Source organism: Euprymna scolopes, chromosome 28 (assembly GCF_053919585.1).
Source record: "Euprymna scolopes isolate OS-2025 chromosome 28, ASM5391958v1, whole genome shotgun sequence".
Classification (NCBI taxonomy): Eukaryota; Metazoa; Mollusca; class Cephalopoda; order Sepiida; family Sepiolidae; genus Euprymna; species Euprymna scolopes.
In genome coordinates, this window is record NC_136509.1 from 91,058,974 (window position 1) to 91,077,462 (window position 18,489).

At 34.5% G+C, this 18,489-nt stretch overlaps 1 protein-coding gene and 1 pseudogene across 22 annotated transcripts in view; one reads left to right on the plus strand and one right to left on the minus strand.

The window, feature by feature from the left end:
• LOC145249721 (E3 ubiquitin-protein ligase NEDD4-like) overlaps positions 1 to 18,489 on the minus strand; it is a 622,527-nt gene that overhangs the window by 45,729 nt on the left and 558,309 nt on the right. For all 22 annotated transcript variants that reach the window (XM_080111610.1, XM_080111606.1, XM_080111604.1 and 19 more), the window contains 2 exons: positions 9,489 to 9,596; positions 3,513 to 3,632 (listed from right to left, as the gene is read on the minus strand). In XM_080111610.1, the coding sequence (XP_079967736.1) occupies positions 3,513 to 3,632; positions 9,489 to 9,596 (228 nt within the window). The remainder of the gene's footprint in view (positions 1 to 3,512; positions 3,633 to 9,488; positions 9,597 to 18,489) is intronic.
• On the plus strand, positions 10,575 to 10,701 carry LOC145249827 (U2 spliceosomal RNA; annotated as a pseudogene).

Below are 18,489 nucleotides of genomic sequence, written 5' to 3' on the forward strand. Positions count from 1 at the left end.
CCTAGAAAGTTGATCTTGGCTTTACTTTTGGAAGCCTTAGAACCCTCACTTCCCTTTGTCGTTTAGTCCTCACATTACACGAGCCATGTTTCTGAGAAAGACGGAATAATTGCTGTTTTGTAAGTCAGAATCTATCCCATCTAACATTTAAATAAATTGGGGTTTTTCGTACAGAAGTCAACCGAATTAATACAAAAATACAGAAAATTCTTTATGGTTTATGTACGCGCCAAAGAACAAAAAAGTCATTTTCCAATAATCACGTGAATTGATCAAGTAGTTTATTTATATATGAGAAAAATTTCATTGAAATTCAACTTTTCAAAAAAAAATTAAAAACCTGTAAGGAAGGTATACAGAATTTTTCATTATCCGACAAGGAATACAGATAAACTTGAAAGATCTTATTCCACTGAGTTTAATCAGAGGAAAGAGGTTTGCAAAATATACAACAAATTTTTGCATTAAAAGAAACTACAAATATGAATTGAATCATATTTGCATAAAATTTTTTAACAGTGAAAGTTTATAAAGTTTCATATTATTATGAAAGCAGAAACAAGGAAAACAAGGCTGATAGCCATTAGTTGCATGCTCTCATGTAATGAATGAATGCGTGAATGTAGGATTGACATGAAATTCTTAAAGATAAACTAAAATGGCCGAAAAATGGGCTGAAATGACTTAAATAAATAAAAAGTAAATGACTTAGAATGACTTTAATTAACTTAAGGATGAATTGAATGACCTTAAGAATGACTTGAATGCTTAAAAAATAACTGGAATCATTCAAAAACAACTTGAATGATCTGAAGAATGACTTGAATGGCTTTGAGACTGACTGGTTGTAAAGTGGGTGATCATTTTACATTAAATTAATACAGAAAAGTGATCCCCCACTTTATATCACAATAAGTACAGCATGTAGTAAGAACAGATACTAAACTTTGATTTGGGCCAAAAGGCCAAGAAAAGCTTAAAAAGCTAAGAACAGCATGTATTAACAACAGACCTTTGATCTTAACCAAAAAGGCCAAGCACAAAAGTGTTACGGACAGACCGACCAACAGAACGACCGATGGAGTGACTTATAGAGTCACTTGCACGCGACTAAAAATTAGAAGTATAAAAGGATGTGATAAAAATCCATTGAATAAAGAGGTAAAATCCCGGAAGAACAGGATGAATCCAAATAAGTCCATTGATAATCCAGAGTTACAGATGTCCAGGGTAAATTCATGTTTCCAGAAAATCCATCAGATCATAGAGAAATAAAATTCAAGTTTTTAAGAACAAATTTTTAAAAAAATATAACAGCAATGGCAATATGGGAATAGGAAAACCATTTTAGCAAATGGAAAAGGTGAAATGAAAACTCAAGGAATAGCAATCATTTGTTTTACATATTTTAGCAGTTAATAGTAAATCATACCCATTACAAGGCTGATTTGGAATCTCGATAGTTCGAATTGAGTTGTCTGTCTTAATTTATTAAAGATGGCAGACTGAAACCTAATCCTCACCTCCTTATGAAATTTGATTTTCTTTAAAAAAAAATAATTTGCTTGATCAATTTACACGATTTTTGGAATATAACATTTTTGTTCCATGACAAGTACATGCATCAAAGATTTTCTGCATTTTTGTTTTTTTAATATAGGGGAATTTTTTACAAGAACCATACGTCCTTGAGATTTTTTTTTTTAAACAAAAAAAATTTTTCACCATAATTTTTACACTAGAAACAAGTGAAGCATGCATGGTCCTCATGAGTGCACAGTGAACAAGGCATAAAAAAAAATGACTAAGTTCAGCACCCCTCCCCCATTTAGCCCCAAAAGTCCCAGGGCACGTCAAATCCTGGTGAAAATTAACGACGTAGTTTTAGGCCTTACCATATGTAAATTTGAGTTTTGCACCATGCAAAAAAAGACCAAGTCCATCATTTATTTACCCTGCACCACCACCACCATTTAAATGACTAAGTCCATCATTTGATCCCCACCCCCACCCATTTAGCCACAAAAGTCCCCAAGGCCTTAACATATTTAAATTTGAGTTCAGCACCATGCAAAACTGGTAAATAGACATACACAGAAAATTTTGGACAAATATGGTAAAACAGTCCCAAAAATGGAGTGTTTTTATTAGTCCTAAAAGAGCCCCTGGGGCACACCCAAGAGTTATCGCGAAGTATAGACAAACAAAATTATATAGAAATCAGTTAGTTACAACTTTTCAGAAAATTTTATAAAATTCCAAGGAATCATTTTTTTTTTAATAAGCACAAAAGTGTCAAATTTAGCCATTTCAACCTGAAAGGCACCTCTAGGAAGGGGGCGGGGGGGGGGCAACCAGAGTTTTCCCGGAAAATCCATTCTTTTACTTTTTTTTTTTTACTCATACCATGTTTAATGGTTGAGCAAAATTTCCAAAAATTCCAAAGCGTAGTTATTGAGAATGGACAAGGGTGAAATTACAGGTCCACCCTCCTTTTGTCGGGGGACCAAAAAAATCGTTTTTATCATTAATACAAACTATGTTTTCATCATAATTTTAACACTAAAACAAAAAGAAAAGGAAATAACTCAACAATAATTCAAACTACTTACTCCAGTGGATGTTTCAAGTAATCGTACTGAAAGTGCAATCGATGGTGTTATCCCCATGATAGAAACGATGAATTCTTAACTCAACAGCTAAAAAAAAAATCCCAAGACAAAAAGGTTGAAAGTTGTTCAAGAAACTTTTTGCCATAATGAATTTGTTTCTCCAAGTTAAGGTTTTTAACAAAACCCAAACTTTGCCCTCAGAAGAAAAAAACTGGATATTGTTTATTTTGCTAGACCAGCAAACAACTAAATAAATAAACAAACAAAGCAGGTATAACCGTTTCTTGACCTTGTGGACCTAAACCATTTTTTTTTCTTAATCTGTTTATTGCTATGGGGGAACAATACAAAGTTCAAACTCAAAATTACAATATTATCAAGAATTTTTTTGTGACCCATTAGAACCGCATCTGAGGGAATTTGTTTTGTTTCTATTTTTTTAAATAAAAATTGCTCCAGACAAAGCATGAAGTCACTTGATGTCAGGAGCTTTAAAAAAAAAAAAAAAAAAAAAAAATTCAAGGCGAAAAACTTGCCAATGATAAGTGTTAGATAGAATAGATACTGACCTAAAAAACAGCAATTCTTCCCTCTTTGTCAGAAACATGGCCCCTGGAATGCGAGTCGTTTAGATATACATGCGAATGGGGTTTGCTTGTCAATTTGATATTCCCATAAAACTTCCCCCTCTGAGTGAGAGCCTAGGCTGAATGCTGTTGGCATAAATTAAATGAGCAGATCTTACACACAAAAAGTGCTCAATATTTTTTCAGATAGAGGTTAAGAACAATAAACAATTGTCTTAACACTTGCGCTTTCACAGTAGACTCATTCGTCCAAAAAAAAAAAAAAAAATATATATATATATATATATATATATATATTTCAAACCATACTCACAGGCAAAGGTCCAAGATTGTTGAGGAGGTCTTCATTTGAAGATGACCGTACAAAAGGTTTTGGAGCATCGGGAGTTGCTGCGGTCCGCAACGAGTTTGTACGAGTTTTGCGAGGATCCTCCTACAAAACGAGATTTGTATAATTTTTTTTATTTAAACACACATGTAAAAAAAAAAAAAAAAATAGAAATGTAAAAACATGTAAAAATAAAAAAACAAATGAAGAAAAAAAACAAAAATGAAAAAATAAATGAAAAACAAACAAAAAAAACGAATGAAAAACAAATGAAAAAAAAAACAACAAAAAAATGAACAATGAAAAAAACAAATGAAAAACAACAAACGGAAAAACAAAGAAAAACAAGAAGCAAACAAATAAAAAAAAATAAAAACAAAAGCAAAAAACAAACAAAAAAAAACATGAAAAATTAGAAAAATGCTCAAGTGACTTAAGAGTTCCACTCAAGAAAAACTTGCACGTTAGTTGAATAATTTAGACAAACAGAAATTTGTAGCAGTGAAATTTAGACAAACACCCGATTGAAATGCAAGTGCCACTTCTGCCATGATTTGTTGTGGATATATCAAGTGGATGTAGTTGCTTGAGTGGCACGTTGTGAAATAAAAACGACAAAAGTTTATCTTATTGATATTATTTATGTCGTTATTAATACACACGCATAGGTATGTGTAGGTTTATGCTTGTTTGAAATAGCGTGTGCATATATATATATATATATATATATATATATATATATATATACATACATACATACATACACACATATACAGGGTGACCCCCCCCCAAAAAAAAAAGCTAAAATGGAGGCCATCTAGAATATACACTGTAGAACGGAGAAAAAAAAGGCCAAAGTGTTTTGATGTGATGCTTTGAATATAATAAACTAGTCATGACCAATTTGGACAAAACACTAAGAAACGGGGCCTAATTAGATTTGGGGCCCGTTTTTTGTGGGTCACCCTGTATATATGTGCGTGCGTTCTTATTTAGAATTTGATTTCATTATAAATACAGACAAATGCATATGATGTATGTATTAATCAAAAATGTCGTACACCAATAATCACGTAAATCGATCAAGTACGTTTATTTTCAAACAAATAAAATTTTATGAGGAGAGAGCTAATAGCTGCCATGTTATCTTAGAATGTGCTAAAATTCAAGGACGACAAATCAATTTAATTACCAAAATTTTGTTTGCATTAAAAAACAATTCAATTTGTTTTTTTGTATATATAACAATCGTAAATTGGAGATTTTCTTAATTAACAAAAAAAAAAAAAAAGTACTTGATCAATTTACGTGATTTTTGGAATATGATATCTTCGCTCTGTGATGAGTATGTAAATCAAAGATTAGTCTATATTTTTTTATTTTTTTTTATTGAAGTTGAATTATAAAAAAGAACCATAAATATGTGTGCGTACCATAAATATATATACATAAATATGTGTGCGCATGTGTATATAAATGTGTGTGTGTGTGTGTATGCGTGCCAAACATTTTGTATGTTAATGAATATATAAAATATACATATACAGCTTAATCACGTTGACACACTGAAGTTAAGCAATGTTCAGCCTGGTCAGTACCAGATGGCTGACCATTTTGGAATACCAAGGGCTGTATGTAGGAAGACGTTGACCCTATCGGCAGTTTCTGCATTCCACATAGATTCCAGTTGAATCAGGCTGGTTGGGATGAGAGTGAAGCTGGCTCTACGCCCTTTATATATATATATATATATATATATATATATATATATGTGTGTGTGTGTGTGTGTGTGTGTGCGCGCGCACACAACCGCAGCAATTTGCTATAAATCAACCAAATTATTTGGTTCTGCTTTAGTGATGTGTTTGTGTCATTATTTTTACTAGTTTGTTGCTATACTTATCCACTATTCCATATATTAAATAGTTTACACACACACAAACCTACTATTGATTTTATATGTCAAACCTTTCAGCTGGTGTGATAATAAAATTTCCCAGATGCACATATGATGTTAGGCCATGTAAGGTGTGTTAACTTTGATCAAAATCTTCTATTCTTTCTTTCATCAGATTATTTCAATTATCGATTACTTATCAAAGACATTCCAATACAAAACCTATCTAAGAACACTGCCAGGCACATAAAGTACCTTTATGTAAAATTTCATAAAAATCTGCCGACCCATCGATAGGAAACGGAGACACAGATAAAGTTCTTTTTATTTAATAGTAGATAGATATAAGTAGTCTAGATTAAGAATACATTCATAGGATAAAATCCAAATATCCACTAGGTTTATATACTAGTGAGCAACAACAAATAGAGCTACATCAATATCAATAAGTATTTATACAGACATGAACAGGCTTGGCTACATTGGCATGACAATATTTCAATCTGTAGTTATTAATTACTAAAAAAAAAAATTCTGTGTTTTTTCCATTGTGAATAACGAAATGGCCGAAAATACTTGATGCTTCGCCAAGGCTATCAAGGGTATTTTTATCGTGACGCCATCACTAGATGGGTTGCCTACCATGGCTTAAGAGAGGTCCATCTGCTCTCAAGAGAAGGATAGACCAGTTCCCAACCTAGCCTCGTCTTCCCAAATGGTCACCCAACTGGTACTGGCCAGGCTCAACGTTGCTTAACTTTGGAGAACTGGTGTGTCAATGTGATTGTGCCGTACGTTATTTGTATTGTCTATCACTATTTGCACAGAAATTAGTTGTCCTATCTCAGCCAACCTATTAAATTTAAAACCAATGTAAACAAGCCGCGCGGGTGTGGTCCCCCTCTGGTGCTGTATGTGAGATGACGCCACAAAAAATAGTGAAGAAATGATGAATGTGAGAAGTGTGAAGGGCCAACGTTGCCTTCACATTTTTACCAAGTTTCAGAAAAATCTAATGGATGGAGAAAAAGTTATGGGGTAAAAAGTGTACATTTTTTTGCCATTTTGGGGCATTAGTGACCACTTTTGAGCTCCTAGGAACGCCGAACCCCAGTGAAAATAGACAAATAGTGAAGTTTCATGCCTTAAGACGTGTATATTTGAATTCAGCACTATGGAAAACCACTATAAAGACATACATATCAAGGTTTTGAGTAATATGAAAAAAGAGCTTCAAAAAGGCATGTTTTTTAGCTCTAAAAGTCCCAGAGGGATGCGAACCAGAATTTTGCCAGGAGCTGAATTCATATTAAGAACAATGACCTCCACATATTGGCAAAGTTTCAGGAAACTCTAATGGATGGATCAAACGCTATGTGGCAAGAAGTGTGATTTTGGGATATTTTGAAGCATTTTTGACATCTTTTGAGCCTCTGGGGCGCAACGGGAATTTTTGCAAAATTTTTTTTTTTTACTTTGCACATCTATTTAATGAAATACAATTTGTGGCAAAATTTCAGGAAAAAGTAATGGACAGTAATCTGGCAATAGTCCGGAATAACGGATGCACGGACGCCACTGAATACATAGGTCCCTCTCCAATAAATCGGGGAACCAAAATGAACAGGTAAAAATGCAGGCCAAAGAAGACTTTACATGACTTATCAAAACCAACGTGAATCATAAAATTTAATGGAAAAAAAATCTTTGCATATAAGCATGATCAACGTACAACCCGCATCTGATGTGACAAAACTCTACTAATCACCGCAGAAGAAGAAGAAAAAAAGATTTAATGTTTATTAAAGACTAGCTGGATGTTTGGAGGTGTGTGTGGAGCAAAAAAATAGTGGTAGTAGGTAGGCAAGCTCGAACCCATACCGCAAAGGAGGACAAGAAAGTGGAGAAAAAAAAAAAAAAAAAAAAAGTGACATCTTCGTCATTGCATCCATCACCAAACCAGAAGCGGCGAAGGTTTAAATTAAGGCAAGTCAATTGAAAAGAGGGGATGACTTTTGAAAATATTGGCGAAAAGGTGACTCCCTCCTTGTAGAAAAGTGCCCAATTGAGGGTGAAAGAATTAATGTTTTTGGCCAATTTTCAGTATTTGTCGTCTGAAGGGTCGAGCTTCAAAACGATACCAATTTCCTGAAAATCCGGCACCTCTGTCAAAAGTTTTAGGCAGATATATATACACACATACATTTAAACAGACAGGTAAGATTTATATTATAAACAAGCAGGGGTGCCCGGCATTGCTCAGGAGTTCGGAGGTGTAAAAGAAAAAAAAAATTGTTTGGGTAGGCAAGTAGACTCTAACCCGAAGCCTTGGGGCAAAGGCGGAAAAGAAAGTCTGATAACTTACTGCGACACTAAGAGGATAGAGTAGTCAGAATGGTTGAAATTAAACGCTTAAAAAACGTCTGGTTTTCTAGGCTGAATATCACGCCATAGAGAAAATGAAATTACGCAGAGCCAGTTAAGCTTTACGCTTTTTGCATATTTGTTTGTTTCCCCAAGATGTTTGGGAAAATCAGCTCTCCACAAAAAGGGGAGTGTTCAAATGAATAGCAATTGTCTAATATGACGGGTTTTCCCTACAACTGATCAAAGCTCATTGCTTCTGGACGTGCCGAGAACACATTTGGATTTCGATTTTTAGTTTTGCTTTTATACAGGAAATCCAAAAAAAAACAGGCGAGTAAGAAATAGCGCGAAAATAGCATGCAAAAGTCGCTGAAATAAAAGATAGAGACGACCTCTTTTTGGAAATCGGAGATATTATAATCTAGGGAGTATATAAAAAGTTCTAAGATGTGGTAACTCCTCCAAGCGCCCCCCCCCACTCTCCTCGAAAAAAGCCTTTGCTGGACATACAAAAAAATTGCACACACATTTTTGTTTTTATATAATATACTAGGGGGGGGGGTGCTCAATGTTGCCCGGGTGTAAAAGAAGAAAAAAAAAATTTGGTAGGGAGGTAGGCTTGAACCCGAAGCCTTGAGGCAAATAGCCTGACAACTTACCACTACGCTATGTGGGCAGAGACGTGAGGAAGGAAAGGTGAAATTAAACATTTAAAAAACATGTGGTTTTCAAGATCAAACATCTCGCCGTAGTAGAGAAAATGAAATCGCAGCGCAAATTTTGTAACATAAAATTTCACTGAAATAAAAGATATTTACAACCTCCTTTTGTAAGTTAATTTTATTTTTTATTTCGGACTATTAGTCTCATTTTATCTTTTTATTGGTGCACAACGTTTCGGCCAACTTCCTCTGGCCTTCGTCAGGTGGTAACCGCGACGGATAGGAACTTCGAATCTCCTAACTGCATTCCCGTGGCGCAGTTGATAGAGACGTTGAATCTCTACGGTTCCAGATGAACATTGTGTGAAGATAGCGGTTTCAATCCCACCCAAAGCGTGCCAGAGGTAATTGGTCAAAAATGTGGTGTGACGACAACAACTACGGATGGCAGTGATGGCTGAGAATGCAGTTAGGAGATTCGAAGTTCCTATCCGTCGCGGTTACCACCTGACGAAGGCCAGAGGAAGTTGGCCGAAACGTTGTGCACCAATAAAAAGATAAGATGAGACTAATAGTCCGAAATAAAAAATAAAATTAACATACAATGCTCATCTCAAAAATAAAAAATTCCAATAAGGAATAATATATATATACTCCTTTTGTAAATCGGAGATATTACAATCTAGACAGTATATTTCTATAGACAGTGACCACCCCTAGCATCCCCCCCCCCACCCAAAAAGCCTTTGGCGGACATATGAAAAAATGCACACACACACATTTTCGCTTTCATATTATAGATGTCGGCATTACTAATATAAAGCGGACGGAACACAATAGGCATTAAAAACAATAAATTCTTTTGTCTGATGAAATCTTAGTTATCACTACAGATTGAAACATTGTCATGCCAGTGTAGTAAAGCGTGTACAGGTCTGTATAAATACTTATTAATTATTAATTATTAAGTATTAATTATAAGTACACAGACATTAGAGGAGGAGATGAAGATGAACACAGCAAACAGAAGCTCACCCATGTGGTTGTTCTTGTATTATGATCAATAAAAAAGGATCTATCATTGGGTGCAATTGACATCGCCCAACCAGCAGGCAATGGTTCCTCGCTAACATCGCTGCTCGACTGAAAGAAAAAAAAAAAGGCAAAGTTGTAGACACAATCATTACAGGTAGCAAGAATTGGAACACAAACAAGAAAGACAAAACAAAAAAGCACAAGATATAAAAAGACAAAAACAAAGCAAGAATTTCAAATAAGAGTTTGGTTACATCTTTAAAAACATTGCGTAAATTTGAAAATTCTAGAAAACCGAACAATATTAAAAGAAATTTTTTTTTTTTCACAAAACTTTCAGTTGAATACACCTTTTCTCAAAGAAGACTTCAAAGTAATGTTATAAAATATCAAAAATCATTTTCTTTTTTTGTATATTTTCTGTAAGACAACTTTTTCAAAAAAGACTTGTTTTTTCAGTTTTTGTTTTCTCCATTTTTAGTCGTGTGCAAGCGACTCTATAAGTCCGTCGGTCGGTCTGTCTGTAACACTTTTGTGCTTGGCCTTTTTGGTTAAGATCAAAGGTCTGTTGTTAATAGATGCTGTTCTTAGCTTTCTAAGCTTTTCTTGGCCTTCTGGCCAAGTCAATAAAAAATGTTTTAAAAATTGGGAGTTAAGTAGGATCTCCCCCAGTACAAAAGAGTGAATGCGGTATTATGATAAAAGAAGATACTAGCTGGGAGAAACTTTTGATTTTGTTTAGTTCTGGAGTGACAAGGATTACCAACGACCCCCACAATCTCCCCTTTTGAGTTGGCCATGTGCCTAAGTTTTTTGTTTATTGTTGATTTTCACTGCACTTTTAACATGAATAAAGGATTTAATATCTCAAAGTGTAGTATCTGTTCCGGCAGATACTGCAAGCAAAGACCATATGTGGGAGCAATCCCACATATAAGACCTTGGTCAATGTAGGGGCAACCCTTCATACCAATTGTCACTATCCAGCTTCCCTACTCCCCGGGGAGTTGGTCCCCATTTCCCCTTCACTCCTCACATTAAAAATCGGCCTTGTGTCTAATTTGCTCGGTGGGGGAGCAAATAAATACCCTTTTCTTGGCCTTTTGGCCAGGATCAAAGTGTAGTATCTGTTCTTACTACATGCTGTACTTACTGTGATATAAAGTGGGGGATCACTTTTCAGTATTAATTTAATGTAAAATGATCACCCACTTTACAACCAGTCAGTCTCAAAGCCATTCAAGTCATTCTCCAGATCATTCAAGTTGTTTTTGAAGGATTCCAGTTATTTTTTAAGCATTCAAGTCATTCTTAAGGTCATTCAATTCATCCTTAAGTTCATTAAAGTCATTTACTTTTTATTCATTTAAGTCATTTCAGCCCATTTTTCGGTCATCTTAGTTTATCTTTAAGAATTTCATGTCAATCCTACATTCACGCATTCATTCATTACACGAGAGCACGCGACTAATGGCTATTGGCCTTGTTCTGGTAGTATTAACCCTGATGGATCAGTCCCTCATGGAGAGAGAAAAGGATATGTTTGGCGTTATTGACAGTTGTTGTCAGTCCGAAGCGATGGATATGTTTGCATGGTGGTGCAAATTTTAAATAAGAGTTTGCTCACATCTGTGAAAAATTTAATTTGAAATTTTAGGGGGGAAAAAAAAACCATCTAAAAGCAAACTGTAATTCTATTTGAACACAAAAATACAAAATTTTAATTTTATTTCAAATATAAGAATTTATAAGACTCAAAGAAAACCTTTTCTTCTATTTAAAGAGCAATTGTCTGCATGTCTGCATGTCTAGCTAGAAGTCGAAAACTACTAACCAAAAACCAACAAAGTTTATATTTTCTTTTGATCAGCATTACCGCGGAAGTATAATATGTAAAATTTAGAAAAAAAATATATTTTCATTTAAATGGGATAGTTATAGTAAATGAATTGCATCATTTTTTTTTCAAAACATTAAATGGAGAGAGAAAGAGAGATGGGTTGGGTGGAGGTGAAAGAGAGGGTTAGGAAGAAGGATGAAAAAAAGGGGGATGGGAAAGAGAGAAAGATAAAGAGATAGAAAGGGGGAAAGATAGAAGTTTTGATCTCATGATGTTACACACAGTATTTAACTTGTGTTTATTCTTTTACTAGCGGGGGCTACCCGGTGTTGCCCGGGTGTTTGTAGGTGTGTGTATAGGGGAGGGGGAGGTAATAACCCTGTTAAAAAAAAATCGGAAAAAAGAAAAAGCCCCAGTGTTTAGTAAAATAAATTTTTGGTTGGAAGGTGGGCTTGAACCCGAAGCAACTAAAACTAAAAAAAATAAAACAAATAACCATAAAGTTGGTATTTTCTTGATCTGCATATTTCCGGATGATTAATATCTAAGATTTAGAAAAAAAAAAAAAAATCATTCTTTGGGTGTCAACTGGGTCAAGGTTTGCCAGAAGAGGAGGAGGGGCATTTTTCAGTTTTATTATGTGCTAATTTGAAAAGAAAGTGTGGGCTCATTACTCGAGGAATCTTATATATAAAGGAGAGTTGTATGCATATGTGCATGTCCAGCTTGAGAGAAATGAGCTATGTGATAGAGAAGGATGGGGGGGATGAGAAAAATAGAGAAAGGGGTAGAAAGAAGTTTTAATTGAAATATGTTACAATTTTATCCTGGGCAATGCTGATTACCCCTGCTAGTATAATCCAACAATCAAAACAGTTCAATAATAAAATCATATTCGGTTTAATGTCTATTTTCTAGGTTGACATGCAATGGATGAAAAAAAAAAAACAAAAAAAAAAAAAAAAAAAAAAAAAAAAACAAATAGCCATTACTTATCAAGACTAAAAGCCACTCGAGAATAAAGATAGGTTGTCAGTTGAATTATGAAGAATATTATAAGAGGGTTCAAAAATGATGGATGTAACGGATAACATTCGAGGATGGTTTATTACGAGTGTTTCGTGACACTGTCGCTGAAGATGACCATGGTGGAGCCCTCAGGGAAGCGATCTTGTTTCAACATGTTTTATGGATAGGAATTGCATAAAAAAAAAATATTTACAAAGGACAATAATACAAAAACTGTACAAATGAGAGCGTTACGAACGAAATTGTTCAGAGATGTCTGCTGGACTAGTGACTTCTTCTAAGAGCAATACTTACGCTACAAACCATCATTCGTCCATACATGGAGTGTTGTTATCACATGTGGACTCGTGCATTAGTCTCCCTCTCTCTCAAACAGAATCTAAAAAAGGATCCTCTAATCCAGCCATTCTACACCTTTTCTCCATCATTGACCCCTCGATTTTACGTATTTCTTCATTTACCCCTACTCCCATTCAAAAAATTCATAAAGTGACAGAAAAACAAGAAGGTCAAAACGAACCTTTGCTGCTTCTACACTATTTGAACAAAATTTTGGAAATCTTACCATGGAATTTCACACGGAAACAATGGTATCTATGTATTTTTATGATTCTAGGTGTTTTCGGGTGTGCTGAAACTGAATATCGCATTTAAAATTGGAGCCGGCAACTAGTTTTCATGATACTGAAAAGATACGTTTCCACATGTTTCATGTAGTAAAATACAATTTTCCGGTACTTATGCACTTATGTTACCGTGCTGAAACAACGTTTTTATTTATCAGCTCACGAAGTTACTCGGGTGTGGTCAGCAGATGACGAGAAGAACCGGAAAGGGTCGACACAGTTTTCTGTATATCAAGACATTTTTGGTGTTTCTACATTATCAGAACGAAATTTCGGAAATCGTAAAACTGAATTTCACACGAAAACAATGGTATCTACGTATTCCTCGTATTTTTAAGATGATTATATCCAAAAATTACGAAAATCGATAAGGTAGAAAATTATTTATTAAAGAAAATAAAATTTGAAGAAAGCGATCGTATTTGCATTTTTTGGTACTTATGCACTTATGTTACCGTGCTGAAATAACGTTTTTATTTATCAACCCGCGAAGTTACTCAGGTGTGATCGGCAGATGACAAGAACTGGAAAGGGTCGACAGTTTTCTGTATATTAAAACATTTTTAGTGTAATTACATTATCAGAACGAAATTTCAGAAATCGTAAAACTGAATTTCAGAATAAATATTCATCATTCTATCATTAAGAAGAGTATAATGATTTTTTTTTTTTTTTCAATTTTGACACATTTTTGACATCTTAAAAACTATTTTAACCAGCTAAGGATCTGTAAAAAAATCCAATCATTTGCGGCTCCTAGTGCCACTCTGTAACTTTTATTTTCGGAAGAGATAGAGTTTGAAAATATGGAGACAGACAGACAGACAGACATAGTGAGTTTTATAAATTAGATTACACTTTCCCATATTTTCATCATTAGATTGATGAAGGAGCCGTGCCATATTGTGAATGTGCATCTGTGTTCGTTCACTGCAAAGCCTGTGATTGTCCACCTGTCTTTGTCTTAGATTATTAAACACATGTTTATGATAAAAAGAAACTTTATGGAAAAAATTCTTCTTCCATCTTTCTTTAAATCTCACCTGCCCATGGAACATTAATAAAATACACCATCTTTTCCGAAAATCCAACCATATCTAGCACAAATATACTTTGTTTTCTTCCTGACTCATCCACCAAGTTACAGTAATAAATAACCAACAGTCTTTGTTTTATCAGTATTCAATTATACGTTTAAAGTATGCTTTTGGATACGACTAATTTTGATTACAGTTCTCCTCTTCAATTTAAGAATAGTTTGGAGCATTGATTTAATAGATAACTGTAGAAGAGGGAAGGAAGGTAAGGTCTGGTGAGTGTGAAGTTCATTCGGAATAAAAATTCCAACTGATGAGACAATTACCAAAATGTCCCCCACATAATACTGAACAGACGATAAAACAAAGAATAGTCTGGAGATTGTTTCAATAGACATTATCTTTGAGATTATCCCTACAGATAAAAATAAGGCAAAGTGTGTGTGCGTTTCTTTTATAAAGTTCTAGTGGGTGTGAAACTCATTAAAGATCACATCTCCTAATGAGACAATCACCAAAGTGCCCCTGGTATATTGTGTGACAGAAAATATGACATCTTTCACATAATAACCGGAAGAATACCAGTCCAAGGACAAGTAAAATCCTCCCAATCAGATTTGACACTCATTATGAGATAAAAAGAATTTGATACTAAACCTTATATCAAGAAACCTTATTCAAATTTTGATTAAAATCCATTACATGATTTTGATTAAAAAAAAAATGTCTGAAAATTTAAAGCTTAAACTTAAGGGGATTAAATAAATATTAAGAGCAATAACAGAGCATAATCATGTTTACACACCGGTTCCCGCTGGATCACCAAAGTTAAGCAACGTTGATCCTGGTCAGTACTAAATGGGTAACCATTTGGGACTTCCAGGTGCTGTATGTGCTCTCCGCTTATCTCTGCATTGTTTCCAGTTATTCTGGACTTCTCCTTGCCACTGGACTAAAACAGTGCCGGTTCAGGAGAGGTGTAGTTGGGTATCCCACAACCCTTGCCTCACAATTACATGCACAGCTACTCCTACAAGGGGTATCCTTTGTCTTTTGAGACTTAACAGAAGCAATAATATGCTCCCCTTCCATGGTCACATTTTTGCACACACACACACACACACACACACACGCAGAGAACTTGAATGCCTACTAGAGGAGAGAACTTGAATGCCTACTAGACACTATCCTCGAGTGTCTAAGGTCTCTCTGTACAGGGGTTTGTCAGAACAATCTGGCATGAGGATACTTTTTCCTAAAAGTAAACCCTGACCAAATATTCAAAATCACATAGTATTCGCTGCCCAAATAAGATCTCCTCACTACGGCTACCCCACAGCTTTTCCGAGGAATGGTGCACCTTCTCCAAGTGATATTACCTCAAGTAATAGCACGAAACTGGATACTCCACCAGACTAGATAAATTCTTGTCCTGGAATCCAGTAAAACCAAGAGACCAAAATGAAAGATATACTGCAAGATATGAAAATGGTTAATTGGGGAGAGGAAAATTATGTTCTCAATTTCTTTACTAACTCAGTGTTTGAGAGATAAAGAACTTTAATGGAACATTTGAATATCTATGTATCTCATATAGGCTTCAAGTGTTAGCCCCAGGTAGTGGGCCTCTTGATTTCTGAGAACTTCGACGGAAGTAAAATAAAACAAAAAAGATATATATATATATATATATATATATATATATATGTTAGGTTTTACATAAGCAGTAAAATGTTGCTACATAGTAATGAGCATGTTTTGGTCAGCTAGTTACTAGAGACCTCTTCATGTGATACAACTTATATGAAACCAAGTTTGCAATGAAAATATCAGGTCTTTAGCATCATAGGGAATTAATATCATGAGGTTCCGTCACATGCTGTTAAAAATAGGAATAAGGAATAAGATTCAGTTGATCATATTCCAAAAATCATATAAATTGATGAAGTTTTTTTTTTATATATAGGAAATAATTTTTTTGATTTTATGTGATCAAAAGTAAATCATAGCCATTACAAGGTTGATATTGATCACTGTTTCTGGAGAGGTTGTTAAAGGGGAGATAATCAGTGATGAATTTAAGATGGCAGAGTGACACTTTACTCCATCCTGACTTTCTTATAAAATTTGATTTTTATGGTACAAAACAAAAGAAAAAAAAAAGTGATCAATTTACAAGATTTTTGAACATGACATGTTCGTTCCGTGACAAGAATAAAATTTTTTCTGTATTTTTGTTTTGTAATAGAGGGGGGGGGGTCAAAACAAACACGAAAATCATTAATTTCTTAAATAAGCGGACAGAATAACGAAAGTCGATGCTGATCTGTTTCACCACCCCCATTTTTAGTGAAAGCATGTTGCAAATAAACTTTAGGGTGCTTCTTCAGAATATTGAAAATTGAATTTCAACTAAAAGTAATGTTATCTACTTAATTATCAATTCAAAATTCTAAACATAAAAAAATCCAATCATTTTGAGGTCTCTAGTGCCACTAGTTTTACATAAAACATTTACTTTCACAATCCATTGATCCGTCATTATTATTTTGAATTGTAACTTAAACAAGGGAAGTAACTCATACTTTGGAATCTTTCCTATTCAAATAAAACTTGCAATTTTCTCCAAAAGCAATTTTTACTTTGTGATTAATTTTCAACATAATTTCTGGATATGTTACTAATTTCGACATGAGAATTCAGCATATTGGTTTTAGTTGAAATTCGATTTTCGATACTCTTCAAAACAAGTGGCAACTTTTGTAAAAAAAAAAAAAAAAAAGATGGCCATGTAAACTGCGAAAGACGATTCTGATATCGTTACAAGAAAATTTTTGTATATGTTTGATAGTTTGGATCGTTGAAAGTAAAACGGAAAGTATAACCTGCCTCAACAGTTTGGGGCAAAACCTTTTTTTTTTCTTTTGTGTTCTTTTCCAGAATGTGGGAATGAATTATTTTTGTAATTGTGTTACAAAATATACAGTGGTATTACAAAAAAAAAAAAAAAAAAAAAAAAAATGTAAACATTGTTAGCAGTAACAAAACAAATCAACATTAGTACTTCCCTTCCAGTGTTTGATACAACAGAATGTAAAAACAGAAACGTTTAATCAGCAAAAAAATGTTATAAGAATTTATGTTGTATTTGACACGTGTTAGCAATGAAGGGTTATTTTCAAATCAAATGTCAAAGGTCATTATCATAGGCGTTCAAATGTTATTCAGAATATTCTTCATTTTCAATACTCTCATAATACTATAACTGACAACCTATTTGCTATATTGTAACACTGCCAGGGCAATGCCGAGTGACCCGAGAAATTATTATTACTTGTCATCAAAATGGATTAAATATTTTAGAATAGAAAAACATGTTAAATAGTTCACAATAAATAGGAATGCTAACTCGATAGAAATGGAACTTTTAGTTGAACAAGTTAGAAATCTTAGTCAACAAAAATAATAACAAACGAATACGGAACAAATCATCAGGTGACTTGATTCTTTAGGCTACATCTATTGATGACGCAATTACAAAAGGAGATACACGTAGAGTTTAGCTAAGTTGGTAATTAGTGTTTGGGAGGGACAGACAAGCTGGCAACCAGTCGTAATAGCTCTGAACTCCGATGTTGGGGCAATGCCGATAGAATGTAGAATTTAGGACAAACGTGCAACTTTCCAAATGAGGAACCATTCTGAGAATGAAAGTTGCTGAAAATAGACCAGGGACTTCTGGTCGTTTTCCTTGAGATCAATCTTCATTGCAGATTCCAAGATCTGTCAAAACAAGACCCAAAGATGGACAAGGTATGCCTTCCCTATTGGCTAGATATAAAACCCTACAAAACGTTGTTTTGTATTGTCCGCATTTGTTATATGTCCTATAAAACATGTTAATGCGTGCATCAACTAGGCGATCACTAAATAGAAGTAAGATGATCTCACAAACACTAAAAAACTCCCGCATACATGAATACTTATATACACCCACCATGAACTGTAGATGAACGCAGCGAACATTACTAGACGATAATCGAGACACTGGCACAAATATATGCATGTTACACATACTCAATGGATGTGGAAATACATGAACGTTAAACATATTACATAAACATATATCCATCCATGCTTCCGTTCAGTCTTGAAAGACAAAGGATACCCCTTAGGGGCAGTAGCGCGGGTAATTGTGAGGCCAGGGTTGCGCAATCTCCAACCACACCTCTCCTGAATCGGCACTGTTTGAGTCCAGTGTCAAGGAGAAGACCAGGACGATTGGAAACAATGCAGAGATAAGCGAAGAGCACATACAACTCCTGGAAGTCCCAAATGGTCACCCATTTAGTACTGACCAGGTTCAACGTTGCTTAACTTTGGTGATCTAGCGGGAACCGGTGTGTCAACGTGATTATGGCGTATAAACATAACGGCTTCATATACACTCTTATATAGACAAGTATGCA